Here is a 17,760-nt window from a genome sequence, read left to right as displayed (position 1 = left end):
ATGAAGTCATATTTCGGAACAAAAAACTCAGAGTTGAGATTGAGCTGAGATCGTTGCGCTTAGGACAAATGAATTCATAATTTATGTAAAGTCAGTGACTTGAAGTACCGCACTCTGATTTAGCTCACTTAAGCATTACGTAAATTGGAGATCGGACATTAAGTAGCTTGTCCTCATTGTTATTGTTGTAGTCGACCTCAGAGTAGCACAAGTGCCGAGTTAGAGGGTTGCATGGGAGCTATGAGTTTATCAGGAGCTCCTCAGGGAGCTGCTGGTGGCAGTGGTGCAATGGGTGCTCCGGGAGTTGGTCCAGCTGGAGCCATTCAGGCGCAGAGTACGCGAATGAAGGATTCCAGGTACAAGGGAAAGCGACCGTATCCATCAATTCCGAATCAACCATCCGAAGCCAGTGCCCATTTCATGTTCGAACTGGCCAAGAATATCCTCATCAAGGCTGGCGGAACTAGTTCAACGTCTCTCTTCACTCAGGCTTCGACCAATCAGAATCACCATGGACCCCATCGTGCCCTGCACATGTGCGCTTTCCAGTTGGGCCTCTATGCCCTGGGACTGCATAATTTCGTGTCGCCGAATTGGCTTTCGCGAACGTATTCATCGCATGTGTGCTGGATCATTGGGCAGGCCATGGAGATTGGGGCTCCGGCCATTAGTTTTCTCATAGACACGTGGGAGGGACATCTGACGCCTCCGGAGGCAGCTGGAATGGCCGATAGGGCATCCCGGGGTTGGGATAACAACATGATCTACCCGGCAGCTGAATTAGCTCTCTCAGTGCTCCCGCATGCTGCTGCCCTCAATCCCAACGAGATCCAACGGGCCATTCTGCAGTGCAAGGAGCAGAGTGATCAGATGCTGGAGAGAGCCTGCGTGACTGTGGAGAATGCAGCTAAAAGTGGTGGGGTGTATCCGGAAGTGCTGTTCCAAGTGGCGAGATACTGGTACGAGCTGTACATTCGGAATACGCCGGGTGGAGAGATGGAGCATGAAGTTGGCAATGATATCCATTTGGATCACAATGTGGTGAATTTGGGTCCGTTGATGGAGTCACAGGAGATTCCACCACCACCTCAGCCGGCTCCTCCGCCTCCGCCGCAGCAGCCGCCGCCGCAGCCGCCGCCTCCGGGGCAGGGCGTTGTAGTGGCTACGACAACTCCGCCTCAGCCGTATCAGCAAGCCGTGACGACACTGGCGCCCATTGGGATCTCACACTACGGACCGTACAGTTTTCCGTGTCAGGGAATCTACTCGCACCATCACAATATTCCCTTCCCGCACAACCAGATGCAGATGTACATATCGACGCCGCCGCAGTTCCCCTACCCGCCGCCTCATGGGCCCAACCAGCAGCCGGGGCCGTACGTGCAGCCGCCGCCTTTCCAGCAGATGGGCCATCCGGCCGCTGTTGGACCACAAGGTTACACGCCCATGCAGTGCCCCAATCAGCAGCAGTACTCGGGCGTCCAGGTGCCTGTTCAGGTCAGTCAAACTTCATTTACAAACATTTCCACTGATTCCACTTTGCTTCTGCCCCTGTAATTTAGGCAAAAACCATTATGCTGTCGTTTTACATTCAAATTGCTTCACTATTATTCACAAAATTTTGATAATCAAATAATTGAGCTAAATTTTTGAATACTAAAATTTCGATAGGCAAATATTTGATCACTAAATTTTTGGAATCGCAAAATTTTGATGATCAAATATTTAATTGCTAAATTTTGAAATACCAAAATTTCGATGGCCAAATTGTTAAGTGCTAAATTTGACTAAAAGTTTTAAAACGAAATATTTGAGCTAAATTTTTGAGAACCAAAATTTCGATAGGCAAATATTCACTAAATTTTTGGAATCTCAAAATTTTAATAACCAAAATATTTGAGCTAAATTTTGGAGTCCTAGAATTTTTATGACCAAATATTAAAGCTAAATTTTTGAGTACTAAAATTTCGATGGCCAAATTGTTAATTGATAAATTTGACTAAAATTTGTATAACAAAATATTTGAGCGAAATGTTTGAATTCTAGAATTTTTGTAACCAAATATTTGAGCTAAATTTTTGAGTCCTAGAATTTTATGACCAAATATTTAGGCTAAATTTTTGAGTACTAAAATTTCGATAGGAAAATATTTGATCACTAAATTTTTGGAATCTCACAATTTTGAAAACTAAATATTTAGGAGTCTCAAAATTTTGATGATCAAATATTTGATAGCTAAGTTTTGAAACACCAAAATTTCGATGGCCAAATTGTTATTTGCTAAATTTGACTACAATTCTTATAATCAAGTGTTTGAGCTAAATTTTTGAATTAGTGAAGTTTTATTACCAAATTTTTGAGTACCAAAATTTCGATAGGCAAATATTTGCTCACGAAATTTTTGTAACCTCAAAATTTTGATAACCAAAATATTTAAGCTAAATTTTAAAGTCCTAGAATTTTTATGATCAGATATATGATTACTAAATCCAATTTTTGAATTAAATTTAGTTATAGTTGATTTTTGCGTAGCCGTTTCTGTATTGTCTAGCTAGAACTTTTAATTTTTTTATGGAATTTTTACGACATTCACAACGCTTTTATCTTCGGCCTTTTGACTGAATTTGATGACACAGTCCACAAATAAAAGGTTTTATATAACACTATGAGTTTCCAACACGTTGAACGTTGTAAGATCGACTCTGGGGGTGCATCATAGTCGAAAAAACCAAAATATTGTTGTGGATGAGACTTTTCGACCTTTAGAGCGGGAGGAAGAGACCAAGTCTTGGGACAGCGACATTCAGAAAACATAGGGTTAACTTCAAACTTAACAGTTTATTTGGCTTAGAGCTTTGACTTCCCAGTGAGCAGGGTGAGCAAAAAAAAACTGTACGATTAATTTCTCGTACAGTTTTTTTTGCTCACCGTTTATCACATTTTCGTTTTATTTCTTTAATTTCCTTATATTATTTTCACCTAGTGCCACCGAGTATGAGATAAGGTAATACGGTAATGAAAAATTTGCGTAAGAATTGCAACGAAAATGTTTAAATTAACAAACTACGGTGCGGCTACGGAGAGCATTTTACTGCCAAAGTGATTCTGCCCTTAGCTGAAAAAGGTAGCGTTTTCAGTATATTTTTACTGAGACGATCAGAAAAATATACTGACTTTTCAGCAGTTTTCGAACAAAAAATGCTAACTAAATGGAAATGGCACTATTTGGCCAGATTCGTTTAAAGGTTAGCAGAATTCAGCTGAAAACACATGTTTTCAGCTGAATTGAAATCGGTTAGTATTTGGTGCTCGCTGGATTGAGAGACAATTCGTCAGTCGGCATTCTTTGTGTTGGGGTATGTCATCTTCGCTGTGGGAGCCAAGGACAGAAAGGTCCGCGATTCGTCGGACTAGCTTTTCCGTTCTATTTCCTCGCGGTAGAAAGATGCACAGAAAGTGCTAATGAAGCCAGAGCACCCATTTGGGACAATCTGTGCGTACACTGAAAGTATGCGTGTGCAACCCTGTTGAATTGTCTAGATTTCTCGTCCAGAAGAGGAGGCAAAAGCCTCGTCTGTCGAACTGAAGTGTAGCGGCTTCTCCCAAGTGGATTCGCGCTGACTGACCTCGACGACAAACGTTTTGGTCTACGTCGACTAAATACTGGTATCTACTAAGAAGAACTCCAACTCCGAAGAACTCAAATACCAAACTGTAGTCATTAGGAGCAGACGGTGACCAGGAAAGGGGGCAATGGTCTCGACTCTCTCCCTAAGTCATCAAGAAGGGGCAAAAACATCGACACTCTTTCTCGAACTGCTTTGCGGGACTAATTCGCCAACAGGAGTAACGACCATGGCGTTTCCAAGTCCAATCCAGAAGTCGACTATGATAATAACCGTTCTCTCAATGATCGAGGAGGCGAGCTCGGGCAATAAAAATTGTCACGGAAGGGGGCAACAGCCTCGTCACTTTCTGAAAAAGCAGTACAGTATTTGGGGTCCCAATTTTCTCTGGTTTAATATTATTAATCGTATCGAGACACTTTATAATCTGCTGATCGCCCAGAAACGCCTTCTTCGCAGTGTAGATATTTCTTCCATGTTCCCGGAGTGTTTTGGGCAGAGACGGTGCATTTTTATTACAGTAGATTCTTTCTCAATTGGGCATTTGGGGCAAAATGTCATCCGGTTTATCGATAGATTTGGGCGTCAAAGCCTTTGCAAATTCCACAAAAAGCGCTCAATTATAAAGAATCACGATAAAATAGGAAGAACTACAGCGAATTTGAGCAAATTAGCTTCATAATTAAATGTGAAAATTTTTCAACAACATTTTTCGCACGATTGAAAAAGAGCCGATTGAGTGAGAGTCTACTGTACGTTATATCACAGTGAAAATGTATTTTTCAAGCTTGGGATCAATCCGCCCAAGAGCCAACGCTCTTGCCTATTGTCGCTCAGGGTAACGAACTCGGGGAACTGATGGCAATCAGGAAGGGGGCTAAACGCTAAAGAGCCTCGTTTCTTCCTGGATGGTTTTAGAACACCCTCAGTCCAAGCCTAATCTTGCAGCATTGCCGAAGGCAATCGCTGTCTTTCACACAGCTGAAGGAGGCGATATTGGGAACCAACGGTTCCCGCTCAATGGGCAGCCCATTCAAGACGCTCATTGAGCCTTGATGTCTTTCGCTGGTGTATCAGTTGCTCGCATGAATTTTACGTTAGATGTAAATGCGCGCTCAGGGAATTTTTGTGTGTCGCCTTTGGGGACAACCTCAATTATTTCATCTCCCGTTTAACCGATTTTGATGATTGTGCATGTGCGTCAATTAAATTCTAATTGACAATAAATTCCCGATTGTGTGATTGCCTGTAGATGCCTGTTCCTCCGCCTAACAATGGGCAAATGCAGCAGAATATGCAGTATTTCAGTCAGCCCGTGGCTCTAGCACCACCTCCACCGCCTCCCAATATGAGCAACATGAATACAATGGGCAGGAATCAGCATCAGCCTCATGCGTCGCATCATAGCGTCATGTATCCGTTTGTGCCGAATCCGCCGGTTCGTCAGAGGCATCCGCATCAATTCAGGTAAGTCTCTCTGCGCGGAAGATTGTGCACAGGGGGCTGTTTTTTTTGACTGATTCTCTGGGTGTTGCAGTCAAATCCAGCTGAGATACTTGCTGGCGGCGTACAATGTGGGAATGCTGGCGATGGAGACTCTGGCGAGGAGAGTCCACGATGATCGTCCGCAGGCCAAGTATGCCCGGGATCCACCCTATGGGGAGGATGTGAAATGGTTGCTGAGAATTTCTAAGAAATTGGGCACTCAATATCTCCATCAATTCTGTGTCTGTGCCGTTAATTCCATCGTGAGTCCATTTGTGCTGCACGATGTGGCCATGGAGTCGGCACATTACTTGGCACGCAACAATCCTGCTCTTGTACTCCAGCATCTTCGGTCAGCTCTCACGCCACTTGTGCAGAAGTGCCAGCAAATGTGAGTGGATTGGTGGGGGGGAACTTGCTCTATTCTGGCTGATTTTTTTTTCTTTGCTCGGATTCTTGCAGGTACATTCAGTGCATTCATCAGAAACTTTATCACCTCACAACGGCAGACTATGAAGAGTTCTCGAGTATTATTCTAGCAGCTAGAGCAGCTTTTCAGATTACTCCAGAAGGGAATGCACAATTCAAAGATTGGCTGCAGTCCATTAGACGGTAAGTACAATATCCATTCAATAGAGTTTTTATAGTTTTTTTACCGAATTTTCTTTCAGGTTTTGTAGTGGGCGTGGCCTATTTTTTCTTCTTGTATTTCCAATGTTTTAAATGCATTTTGTAAAATTTTAACGGTGTCTACAAAAGTAATCTGTCTCCTACTTTCAATTTTAGGCCGATTATAAAATTTTTAGATAACAAAAAATAGGCCACGCCCACCATGCTTTAGTTTTTTCTTATAAAAACCCTTTGGCTCTAACAAATGTTTTACTAACTTTAAACTAATTTTATTTATTGATTTATTTACTTGTGAGTTTATGTTTCAATGCAATTACAAGGGGCTGTACATTAATTTATTTACAATAGAAAAACATACAATTTTGTTTGTACAACAACGAGAATATTTGCTCTTTTTCTCAGAGAGTTCTTATACAAAACGATCCTAGAATAAAAAAAAGGGTGGCAAAGCGTCCCAGGCTTTAAGAATTGCACGTTGAAGTCAGAAGTGGTAAGACAAGGGCTCATAATTTTGGACAGTTCCTAATTTTGGACACTTTGAGGGTAAAATTGGACACTAAAAATAAATTGATTAAAATTATGGTTTTCCTTGAAAAAAATTCTGAAGCATTTTCTTGCATTTATCTAAGAACATTCCATGGAAATTGAAACAAAATTTCCATTGAATATTTCGAATAGATTTTCTGGTATTTTTTCGGCCAAGACTTTATGGAAGTAAACGAAAAAAATCTGCAATTATTTTTCTCCCTAACGCTATAATTCTTGCGAGCTAGACATACTCAAATGCGCGATATGGTAGCAATATTTTCAACTCAAAAGTAGAACAACCGAGTGTTCGTCTGATAAATGAATAATCTCCAAGTTCCAAGTTGCCAATTGACATTGATCGTACAAGTAATTTTAGAAATTATTTTGAAGAAAAATATATTAAAAATCCGCTGAAAAGTCGTGGAATTCCGGAATATTAAACCACGGAAGCCACTAAGGCCGTTGTATGGAAAATTCCGCGGAGAATTTCGGGGAAATAAAGAGGATTTTTCCGAATTCCTAAAAGGCTGACTGCCGATTTTACCGCTAACAATCCATAGGAAAAGACGTGGAAATATTCGTCAGAGGAAAGTCCATGGAAACTCGCGGACATTTCTTATTAGACGGTTCTACACTGAGAAAAAAAACGGGGTTACGATTAATTTTTTTCCTTATAACTTTGACACTTTTTAGGTGTAAAAATATATCAACATTTTTTAATGTTAATTTTATACCTTTTTAAGGGTAAAAATAACATGAAAAAGGGTAACTTTAACCCATAATACACTTAAAAGCCATAATATTTACACCGATTTCGGATCAATACTGCAGGGCAAAATTAACTTTTCCGGAATGTTATTTTGACTTTTTCGGATTTCTCTCAGTCAGTGTATACAGAGTTTTGCAATCGTCCATGGAACACATTCCGGAAAGGGTAATTTTACCCTGCAGTATTGATTCAAAATCGGTGTAAATATTACCTTTTTTCATGTTATTTTTACACTTAAAATTAGAAATTTAGCATCAAATTCCATCTCGGAAGCTTACGCGGATTTCGAGCAGTAAAAGCCAGAAAATTCCACGCGGATTCTTAGCGGTAAAATCAGCGGATATTGCAGAAAAGGCTGCTGGAAATCCAGTGGAATCGCCGCGGCCGTTGGCTAATTCAGTCTTATTTCGCTGTGGTGAAATACAGTAGACTCTCGCTTAATCGGTTTTTTTTTCAATCGGCAGAAAAATTTTGTTGACAATTTTAACGTTTAATTATGACGCAAATTTGCTCAAATTCGCTGTAGTTCCTTTTATTTTGTCATCCTCGTTTTTTTTGTTTCCTCGCTTTTTTTGAGTGATATTATTGAATATTCATTGAATATTGTGTTGATTCACGTTAATGGTGATTTGTACATTTGACTTGATGTGAGATTTGCCTTGTGAATTACGTTTTTCGTGTGAAAAATGGGCAATTTTCTTAGAGATTCATTAGGTGATACTCCTTATTTTGGACAGGAGTTTTTCTCAAGAAAATTTCGTAAAGTTTTAGCTTTTGTGATGACTAAGATGTATAAATGCCTGGAGAAATAAAGGAGCATCATCTCCACGAACGAAATGTAGTGAGAAAAGCCTTAAAAGGCTCTCGGAAAGGCCAGGGAATGCGCGAATCCGCGCGTACTTGGAGTACCGAAATCAACTCACTTTAATGAATGATATGGAAAGTTTCCGGGCTTCTTGTGTCATTCTACGGTTCCCCTACATAAACAGGAAGGGGACTTTGTAAGATAGGTTCTTGAAATGGAGAACAATGGGCATCCTATTGAGGCGGATTAGCTGTCCAAATTTACAGCCAAATTGTCCAAATTAATAACCAAGTTGTCCAAAATAAGAGTCAAATTCACCTCTACATGTCAATTCATTTTTAAACGTATTAAAACTAATTTTAGTAAAAATTAAACGATAAATAGCTTGCTAAGTTTCTAAACAACCCTTCTGAAAAGAGAGTAACAAAAAAATCCAATTAGTATTGAAAATATCGCACTTCACACTTGGAACATTGATGCTTATAAGCAGACTGTCCAAAATTATGAGCCCTTACCCTATTGCCCGATGCAATTTGATTGAGGGTATGCCATCTACCGGTTGGCGATATAAATTAATTCATATATCAAATTTTTTAGAGCTTATCCTTGAAGTTTTATAAAACAGCCATTTTATGCGAGTGTTTTTTAAATGTTTTTTATGTCAATTTGCTTCAATATGGACATAAATTTCTCTAGTGTGTAGAGGCCATTAGGGATTCCATAATCTTATCTTTTTTAATGTATTTTTATTCAATTTGACGGCCAAATAATTTAATTTTGTAACTAACAAAAATTTGTTTTAATTCTAAGAATCCAGGGAACTAAGAAATATCTACTAACAAGTGAATATTTAATTTTCTATTTATTTTTTTATTAATTTTATGTATAATTTTTTTATATAACGTTTTGTTCTATTTATTTATGAGATAAAATTTATGATTGTATTGAATCTAAGAAGATTTTGACAGGATTGAAATTAAATTATTTTGTGTCCCTTTGATTGGTGAGTGTGTCTAGGATAAATGGTGTATTGTACGAGATATAATAGATATTGTCTGCTTGCATTGCAATTACAGCTGTGATATTTCAAAATTTACCCAAAAGACCCCAAAAAGATAGAAATATGAAAGGTTTTTGGCAGGGTAAGTTCTGATATATTAAACTTTGTTGTAGATCAAAATCCTGCAAGAAGGATTTGTGGACACAGATCAATGCTGCTCTGCAGAACAATTCCAAATGACAAAGACTCGACTCGGTCAGCTCTGAAGGGGTTGTTCCAGCTCTTTCGGCACCGTGCAGCACTCAGTCGCGTCCGTACATCCAGGGCAAACGACCCTATTGAGGACTCAATACTGTAACCAACATTTATCCGATGCAAATGGCAGAGACATGATCAAAGTCTCCAACATCTTTTTTTCTTTTTAATTTGTTGAAAATTTAATTTTTGACCATTTTCATCACATGTTTTTACATCTCTTTTAGCAAACTCTTTTGAGAAAATCCCGAGGACTTTTTCCTCAAAAAAAAAAAACTTCTTTTAAAAGGCTAAGAGAAAATTATTTAAATTTATGTTGCGTGATTTTTTTTAGAATTACCGAAGAGGTAAATGATATATATTTAAATAAAATTATATCGGGGAATTTTTCTCTCTTCTTTTAGTAATAAATTTGAATTTTGAAAGTAAGTAGACTTTTTTTTGCGAGAAGGTTTGAAATTCCTAAAATTATTTTTAGATTTATTTAAATAAATAGAAAAAAACTTGTAAAACAATTTTTAATTTGATGTAAAAGCCATCGAAAAAATAATTCATTAGTTAAAAATCATCAAACATCACTTTTCTTTTAGCACAATATTAGATGAATTTTTGCAAAAAAAAAATGCTTTCTTGATAGTTATTTTTAGGCAAAAATAAAATATTTTTAAAAGAAAAAAACCGTTGCAGCCGTGACAGAATCTCAAAATAAATTTTCTTACAGAGTAATAGTTTTTTTTTCATTGTTAGAATATTTCAGAGGATAGTTAATGACTTTTTTTTATATTGTCTCAGAAATATTAACTCTAATCAATAGCATAAAGTTCCCATTTGTGTTCAAGCAGCTTGCAAAAGTGAAATGAAAAAAACTGAGCTGATGAAATAACTTTTTTTAATTTATTTTACGGATTAATGAATTTTTGACATAAGAATACCTTTTCGTCCCTAGAAAAGAAGAAATAGTAAATGAGAATTCTAGGAGCCAATTGTTAGGGTTTTAAAACGTCACGAAAACAACACACGCGAGGAATTTTGAATGATTAAATCCCTTGGGAATCTTCCACTTGACCGTAAGTTTTATTTTTGGAAGCGCATCTCGTGCAGGAAGATAGCCTAAGGTATATTAGGCTCCGCCCAAAAGGAGTCTTAAGACACTCCCCTTTTAAGAAAATATCATCAATATTGAATTGAATTGATATTTTTATGCAAAAAAGCAGGTTTTGTTCAAAATTTCAATTCTGGACGGAGCAAAAGAAATGTTAAGTAAAAATAGGCCACGCCTTCTACAAAATTTGTGAGAAAATCGGAAACTAAATAATTTACTAACGTAAACGTTGACTGAAGCCTTGAAGCAAGAAGAAGAAAGACGCAGACGGAAATGCTAAAAAAAATACCTAAAGGAAAACGATAACGGCTATGTGAGCAGAAACGTTAATGTCAACGTAAGCGTGAACGGAAACGTTCAACCCCAACGATCACAGTTAGCTAAAAAAAGGTAACGTTTTCAGCATATTTTTGTTGAAAACGTTTTCTTTTTTTAGCTAACTGTGCTCGTTGGGACGTTAAAGTGAATGAAAAAGTCAAGGGATACGTTAGCATAAACGATAATGCACAACACAAACGGAAATGTTTGTGAACGTTGATGAATAACGGAAGACGTGGACAGATAAGAAAATGAGAACGTTAACAAAAGCAGAATGTAAATGTTAACGTAAGCCTTGGACGTGAACCGAAACGTCAACGAAAACATTAACAGAAACACTAGGAAACGTGAATGGAAACGTAAACGGAAATGTAAACGGAAAAATGTAAACGAACAGGAACGGAAACATCAATAAAAGCAGGAACAGAAACACAAACGGAAAAGGAGATGCAAAGATTAATGTAAAATCGTAAACGGAAATGTTTGTGAACGTTAATGAATACGTCATGGAGGACGTAGGTCAATAAGAAAATGAGAACGTTAACAGAAGCGTGAACAGTTCACGTTAATATAATTTCGAACGTTAGGCGAAACGTTAGCGAAAACGTTAACAGAAACTCTAGGAACCGTGAACGCAAACGTAAACGGAAAAATGTAAACGAACAGGAACGGAAACGTCAATAAAAGCAGGAACAGAAACACAAACAGAAAAGTATATGCAAAGATTAATGTAAGACCGTAAACGGAAATGATTTTGAACGTTAATGAATAACGGAAGACGTGGACAGATAAGAAAATGAGAACGTTAACAGAAGCGTGAATGTAAATGTTAACGTAACCCTTCAAAGTGAACCGAAACGTCAAGGAAAACATTAACAGAAATTCTAGGAACCGTGAATGGAAACGTAAACGGAAATGTAAACGGAAAAATGTAAACGAACAGGAACGGAAACATCAATAAAAGCAGGAACAGAAACACAAACAGAAAAGTATATGCAAAGATTAATGTAAGACCGTAAACGGAAATTATTGTGAACGTTAATGAATTATGAAAGACGTGGACAGATAAGAAAATGAGAACTCTAACAGAAGCGTGAACAGTTCACGTTAATGTAAGTTCGAACGTTAGACGAAATGGTAACGGAAACGTTAACAGAAACTCTAGGAAACGTGAACACAAACGCAAACGGAAAAAGTAGAAACGAACAGGAACGGAAACGCAAAGATTAATGTAGGAACCGACAATGGAAGCTTTCTGAATGGAAAAGTAAAAGTTAATGTAAATGCGAACGTTAACGTGAACGAAACCGGTAATACAAAAACTAAAAAAAATGTTACTCAAATGTGAACGGAAACTGAAACGTCAGCGTAAAAATCAACGGAAACCTCAATGGAAACGTGAACCGAAACATAAACGAGAACGTTGACGGAAGTGTGAACATTCTGCGTAAACCTTATGCCCGGCGCACAGTAACTTTTGTTTTGTAAACAAGTTTTCGAAGTTTCCTATGAGAGTGAATGAAATGTAGATCTAGTCATTTTGCTCTCTCTTATAAGAAATTTTGAAAACATGTTTACAAACAAAAGTTATTGCGCGTTGGGCATTAAAGAACACGAGAACATAAACATGTAAACGTAAACATTATCCTAGTCTAAACTAGAACTATCGTGGAAGAAATTCCCGTTCAAACTTTAGTGGGAATTTTCGCAGAGAAGCTCCGAAATCCAAGATCAAAACCTGCCTCTCCTCCAGAGCTTTCGACACTTTCCGTGTCTTTCTCAGTGGTCGAGTTCAAAGATCACTGGGGTGATCGTTTGATAAGAGTCGAGTGATCTTTGACATCACTCGACCACTCAGGAAGATACGGAACGTGTCGAAAGCTCTGGAGAAGACTGAGTTTTTTGATCTTTGACTTGGCACAATGACTTTGACACAATGGCTCCGATCAGTAATAACCTTCCCGATTTGAGAGCTCTCTCCGGTTGAGGTTTTTCCTTTACCGATTCGAAGGTATATTAGAGAAAACTTACCTAAAAACCCGTTGGAAGTTCGAACGTTTAAATCGACGAGTTACACAAAACTGAGAAAGTTCATGAAAAGGATATTTATCTTAATAAAATTGCAATTCAAACGTTCTGCCATCCTGAAATTCTACAAAACTACACAAAAATTAAACTTTTGCAGCAAGTGTTTGCACACTGTTGTTGTCATTATTGGATGATTGAAGTGTCAAGAATATCGAAATTCAAAATGGCGGGATGCACTAAAACGGCGAGCACATGAACTTACACTTTAGGCTTCCCCTAGATTTTCGAATGGTTTTGGCTTAGCTTTGGAGTGGCTTTGCCTCTTCGAAAGGTTATTACTGGACGGAACCAGTCCGTCTCATTCACAGTGATCGAGTAATGTCAAAGATCACTGGGGTGATCAGTTGATAGGAGTCGAGTGATCTTTGACATCAATCGACTTCTGAGGAAGATACGGAACGTGTCGAAAGCTCTGGAGAAGAGTGAGTTTTTTGATCTTTGACCTGAAAACTCCACAATCCTCTCGTTCAATAACGACCTTGCCGATTTGAGAACTCTCTCCGGTTGAGGGTTTTCCTTTACCGATTCGAAGGTAAATCAGAGAGAACTTACCTAAAAACCCGTTGGAAGGACATTTATTTTAATGGAATTGCAATTCAAACGTTCTGCCATCCTGAACTTCCACAAAACTACATGAAAATTCACTTTTTGCAGTAAACGTTTACACATTGTTATTGACATTATTGACGATTGAAGTATCAAAAATACCGAAATTCGAAATGGCAGAGCAATATGCACTAAAACGGCGAGTACGTGAACTTACACCTTAGGCTTCCGGTATATTTTCGAATAGGTTTGACTTGGCTTTGGAAAGGCTGTCTCTTCGAAAAGTTATTACTGAACAGAACCTATGGCTTCGTTCAGTAATAACCTTTCGAAGAGACAAAGCCACTCCAAAGCCAAACCAAACCTATTCGAAAGTCTACCAGAAGCCTCAAATGCAAGTTCACGTACTCGCCGCTTTAGCGCTGATTGTTCTGCCATTTAGAATTTCGATATTCTTGCCATTTCAATCGCAAACAATGTAAACAGTGTGTAAACGTTTGCTTGAAAAATGAATTTTTGTGTAGTTTTGTGGAATTTCAGGATGGCAGAACGTTTGAATTGCAATTTTAGTAAGATAAACGTCCATTTTTTAGGTAAGTGCTCTCTGATATATCTTCGAATCGGTAAAGGAAAAATCTCAACCGGAGAGAGCTCTCAAATTGGGAAAGTTGAGGGATTTGTGTTGCCGTGTCCGGACGGAGCTTCCCTCCGAAAATTCTCGCTTCTGCTCAGAATTTTTGTCGAAGGCGTGGTCTATATTTTTACCATCAATATCTTTGAAAAGGGGCGTGGTTAAAATTATTTTTTTAGCGGAGTTTAATGTAACATTTTAGCCCTACCTTCCTGCAAATGATGCGATTGAAAAAGGAAACATTGCGAGTTTGTAAAGGTATCCCAATCCCTTTTTTCCCTTATATACATTTTATTGAATGTATTAATCCTTTTGTCACTATAATTTTTTAAGTGTGTTTTAGTTTTTTTTTACATATTTTTTTTTTATTTACAAAAATATATTCTTATTTTATAGATTATACACCAATTTTATTCTGAAATGTTATTTTTATTCCTTTCTCTGTGGTCATTTTGATATCCTTTCTTTTTGTCTCTCAAACACGCAACATTTGCACGAGATCTCTATTGCAAAAAATAGACAGAAAAAAAGTAAATAAAAACAAAAGATAAAAAAAAAACACAGGACGGTTGTGCATTTTCCCCGTAGAAGCTGTTTAAAAAAAAGGACATTTGTAAAGAAATTAAGCAAAAGAAATTGTAGTTCTTAGAATATAGAAAGAAAATACAGTTGTGTGTTTCTTTTTGGTTCTTTTACGAGTGAATAATAAAAAAAAAACATATTCCTTTTCACTATTTTGGATAAATATTCGAAAGGAAGGTAGCATTTCTATGGAAATAATTCACGAAGCAGTTTTATTTTTGTGAAATCCTTTCTCTTGCATTTTGTGTGATTTTTGTCGTAGTTTGTAGAAAGCATTAACATTTAAAGAAAATATTAAATATAAACTTAATGTATTTGAAGATAAATGAGTCGTGTATAAAAAATAACATAGATTTTCAAAGTTAGATAAAAATTACTCTGTATTTTTTGTCTTACACGCCCTACACTCAGAAAAAAAGTAGAAAAAAAAGAATTAACGAAAAGATTAAAATAGTAGATGATAGAAATTGAAAAAAAACTCGTAGTATTTAGTGCGTCATGTAAAAAAAACTTACCTTAAACACTTATTGAATATATTTAGGAATATTCTTATAAAAAAAAAGAAAAATATAGATAAAAGGAGATTATTCTTGAAAGAAAACAACATGAAAACACAAGTACATTCGATGTTATCAATTATTAATGGAGTTTTTTCTTCTGTTCGTGGATTCTTATCACGAAAGAATTGTATTTGCAAATCACGCGCAATTTCTAACAGCAATAGTTTTGACAAAATATTAAAAAGATATATTGAAACATTTACATTTAAAAAAAAAACACACACAGAAAATTTACCCACCTCTTGTCCTTCACTTATTGTACATTTTAGAATGAGAGAAAAGTTGAAAAGACACGAAAAGTTTTCTTTAGCAATTTTTTCTTAGTGTAAGCACATTTTTTTTATTTTTAATACTTCGGATTTATTTATTTTGTGGGACTTTTTTGGTACTTCTTTTCATTATTTAGCATGTGGATAATGTTCTCAGTCCTGCTCAGAAATTTTTGTCAGTAACTTATTAAATGGATACTAAACGGATTTTTGGTGTGTCATAACCAAGAAACCTTCAAAAATTGAAATGGGCGGGGTCTAAATTCTCCACTTACAAAATACACGCCAAAACCGCTCTAAAAACTGGGCTTGAATAAGCAATCAATGCAGTTTGTTAGACAAACTTTGTAAAGGCAAAATTTTGTTTTAAATATTTGAATAAATAAATAAATTTCGTCTTAAATATTAGCCACGCCCATTATATAAGATGCCCCTCCTTCCTTTTTTCTCTAGCGAAAATTTGTACTAAAACTTCATTATAATTAGTAATGCATCGTAAGATTGACATTACTTCCAATAAAAGGGTATTCTTGAAGAAATTACACTCTTGTTCTCTTCAAGTAAAAATTAAGCCCCTCCCACTTTAATGGGCGGGACTTAAAGTTTTCACTTAAAAAAAGTAGGCCAAGATCCTCTTCACACATTTAATAAAAAAATCTCATGAATAGGGTGGATTAACCACTTATCACCATGTTTAGGAAAAACGGGAATTAATTTTATTATAACTTTTAAACCCCTATTACAAGATAACTCAAATTTAACACAAAGTTACTTAAATTTATAAGCTGCAGATTCACGAAAACAATAGTCCTCCAATTTAACTCTAGACTACTTAAAAAACTGATTTTTGTTAACAATGCAAAAATAACCACTTCGTCGCCACTTTTTACCACTTTTCGCCAGTTCTGTAACCATTTCCCGCCACCCACTTGGAAAGGTTCAATCTCAATTATTTTGGGCAATATTATGCAAAGACTAAGAAGAATACATTCAGTATTTCTCTTTCCTCATGATCACCCGATTATTATACACTTTAAGTGATTTTTCTTCGCTTTTATTTGAGAAATCAAACTATTGGACTATTGCACAAAGTAAACAATCCAGATTTGACAATTGAGAAGCTACGAAGTGAAGTTAGCGTCACCTATTGAAAAGAGATGGCGACAGGTGGTAAAATCATTCAAATATATTACCAATTTTTGGCCATGCCTCATTTTTATATAAATATAATATAAAATGAAATATTAATTAACTAAATACAAATTTTATCTATTCCATAAGTGTAATTAAATATTCAATAGACAAATTATTTATCCAGAAAGATACAATTTTTCTTGGAGAAAATTTGATTACACTTAGTATATTGGATAAGAAATATTGGATTCGATGCACTTGCTTCAAATTTTGCTCTAAAAAATCCTCAAAATTTTAAATTCAAAACGAATAATTACTATTTTTCGACTCTATACGTAGCAGCAGTAAAAATACAAGTAACTTTGTGGCTCATTTATTTCATAAATTGCAAAAAATAGCGATTTCATTATAAGTGGCGAAAAGTGGGGCATTGGCGAGAAGTGGTGATTCCACCCTACTATCTGTTAGACATGCTTGGCAAAGGGAAATGAGATGCTTGTTCCTAATAGTGCGTCTCCTCAAAATGAAACTGTTCTAAGTGCATTCGTTGCTAACAACGCATCATGAAGCGTTGTTTTCTACGATTGCACATACAGTGGGTGTCAAAAGTTTGTTGCCTCATGTATGTCCGGGAAACCGGTGCAAAAAAAAAACGATAGAAAAAATTACTTTTTATTTTTTTTCTTTTCGCAAATTAGTTGCCTGTATTCCGTAGATCTTATTTATGTATTTTGGAAAAATATTTAATTTTATTTCATATAAAAAATAATTGTTTTCCAAAAGTTGTTCATTTAGCATACGCCAAAAGTTTGTTGCCTCCTTTGAAAAGTTACTCAAAATGGTCAAAAACATGCAACTAACTTAAAATTAACCTGCTGTATTTTCAGTTTATGTCATTTGAGAGGCCAATGGTGGGTTTGGAACATTTCTAAAGTTGTCTATGGTAAATACATGTGTATAAGAGTAATGATAAATAACAAGGAATAATCTGTTTCTTGATAATTCATTAGACTTCGAACTTTCTACTCTGGCTGCTCATTTATCGTTGAACATTAAATAGTTAATAGATTTTTAATGCGTTAACTCCTGACGTTAACTCGTGGCTAAATATTTTTTAGGCAAACACTTCAATCTACGATTGCAATTCAGGTTGTGTGTATTCGTAATTATCAATTGAAACTTTATTTGCCATCATTTATACCAACAATAAATATAAGATTTTTAATACAATTCACCACAAATCTTTAAGTGGGCGTGGCTAATTTTTTAACTAAATTTTTGACTCACTTGAGTCCAATTGTAAAGGCGATCGAATGATTTGTTTTTTATATGACATATTAAATAATATACAAATATATTGAAAACAATATTTTTTTAGTAAAATTCGGTTTACTTTTGAAGTGGGCGTGGTCTTTTTTTAAGTGGGATCTTT

General features: G+C 36.3%; 1 protein-coding gene across 4 annotated transcripts in view; it reads left to right on the top strand.

The window, feature by feature from the left end:
• The window catches only part of LOC129806464 (zinc finger SWIM domain-containing protein 8 homolog), a 40,515-nt gene extending 31,032 nt beyond the window's left edge, over positions 1-9,483 (top strand). For all 4 annotated transcript variants that reach the window (XM_055855079.1, XM_055855080.1, XM_055855078.1 and 1 more), the window contains exons 8-12: positions 192-1,497; positions 4,879-5,093; positions 5,164-5,502; positions 5,574-5,723; positions 9,017-9,483. In XM_055855079.1, the coding sequence (XP_055711054.1) occupies positions 192-1,497; positions 4,879-5,093; positions 5,164-5,502; positions 5,574-5,723; positions 9,017-9,083 (2,077 nt within the window). In that variant the 3' untranslated portion in view covers positions 9,084-9,483. The remainder of the gene's footprint in view (positions 1-191; positions 1,498-4,878; positions 5,094-5,163; positions 5,503-5,573; positions 5,724-9,016) is intronic.
• Positions 9,484-17,760: the final 8,277 nt, after the last annotated feature.

This window comes from Phlebotomus papatasi, chromosome 3 (assembly GCF_024763615.1).
Source record: "Phlebotomus papatasi isolate M1 chromosome 3, Ppap_2.1, whole genome shotgun sequence".
Classification (NCBI taxonomy): Eukaryota; Metazoa; Arthropoda; class Insecta; order Diptera; family Psychodidae; genus Phlebotomus; species Phlebotomus papatasi.
The sequence above is the reverse complement of the archived record's forward strand: the minus strand, read 5'-3'. Positions and strand labels throughout refer to the sequence as shown.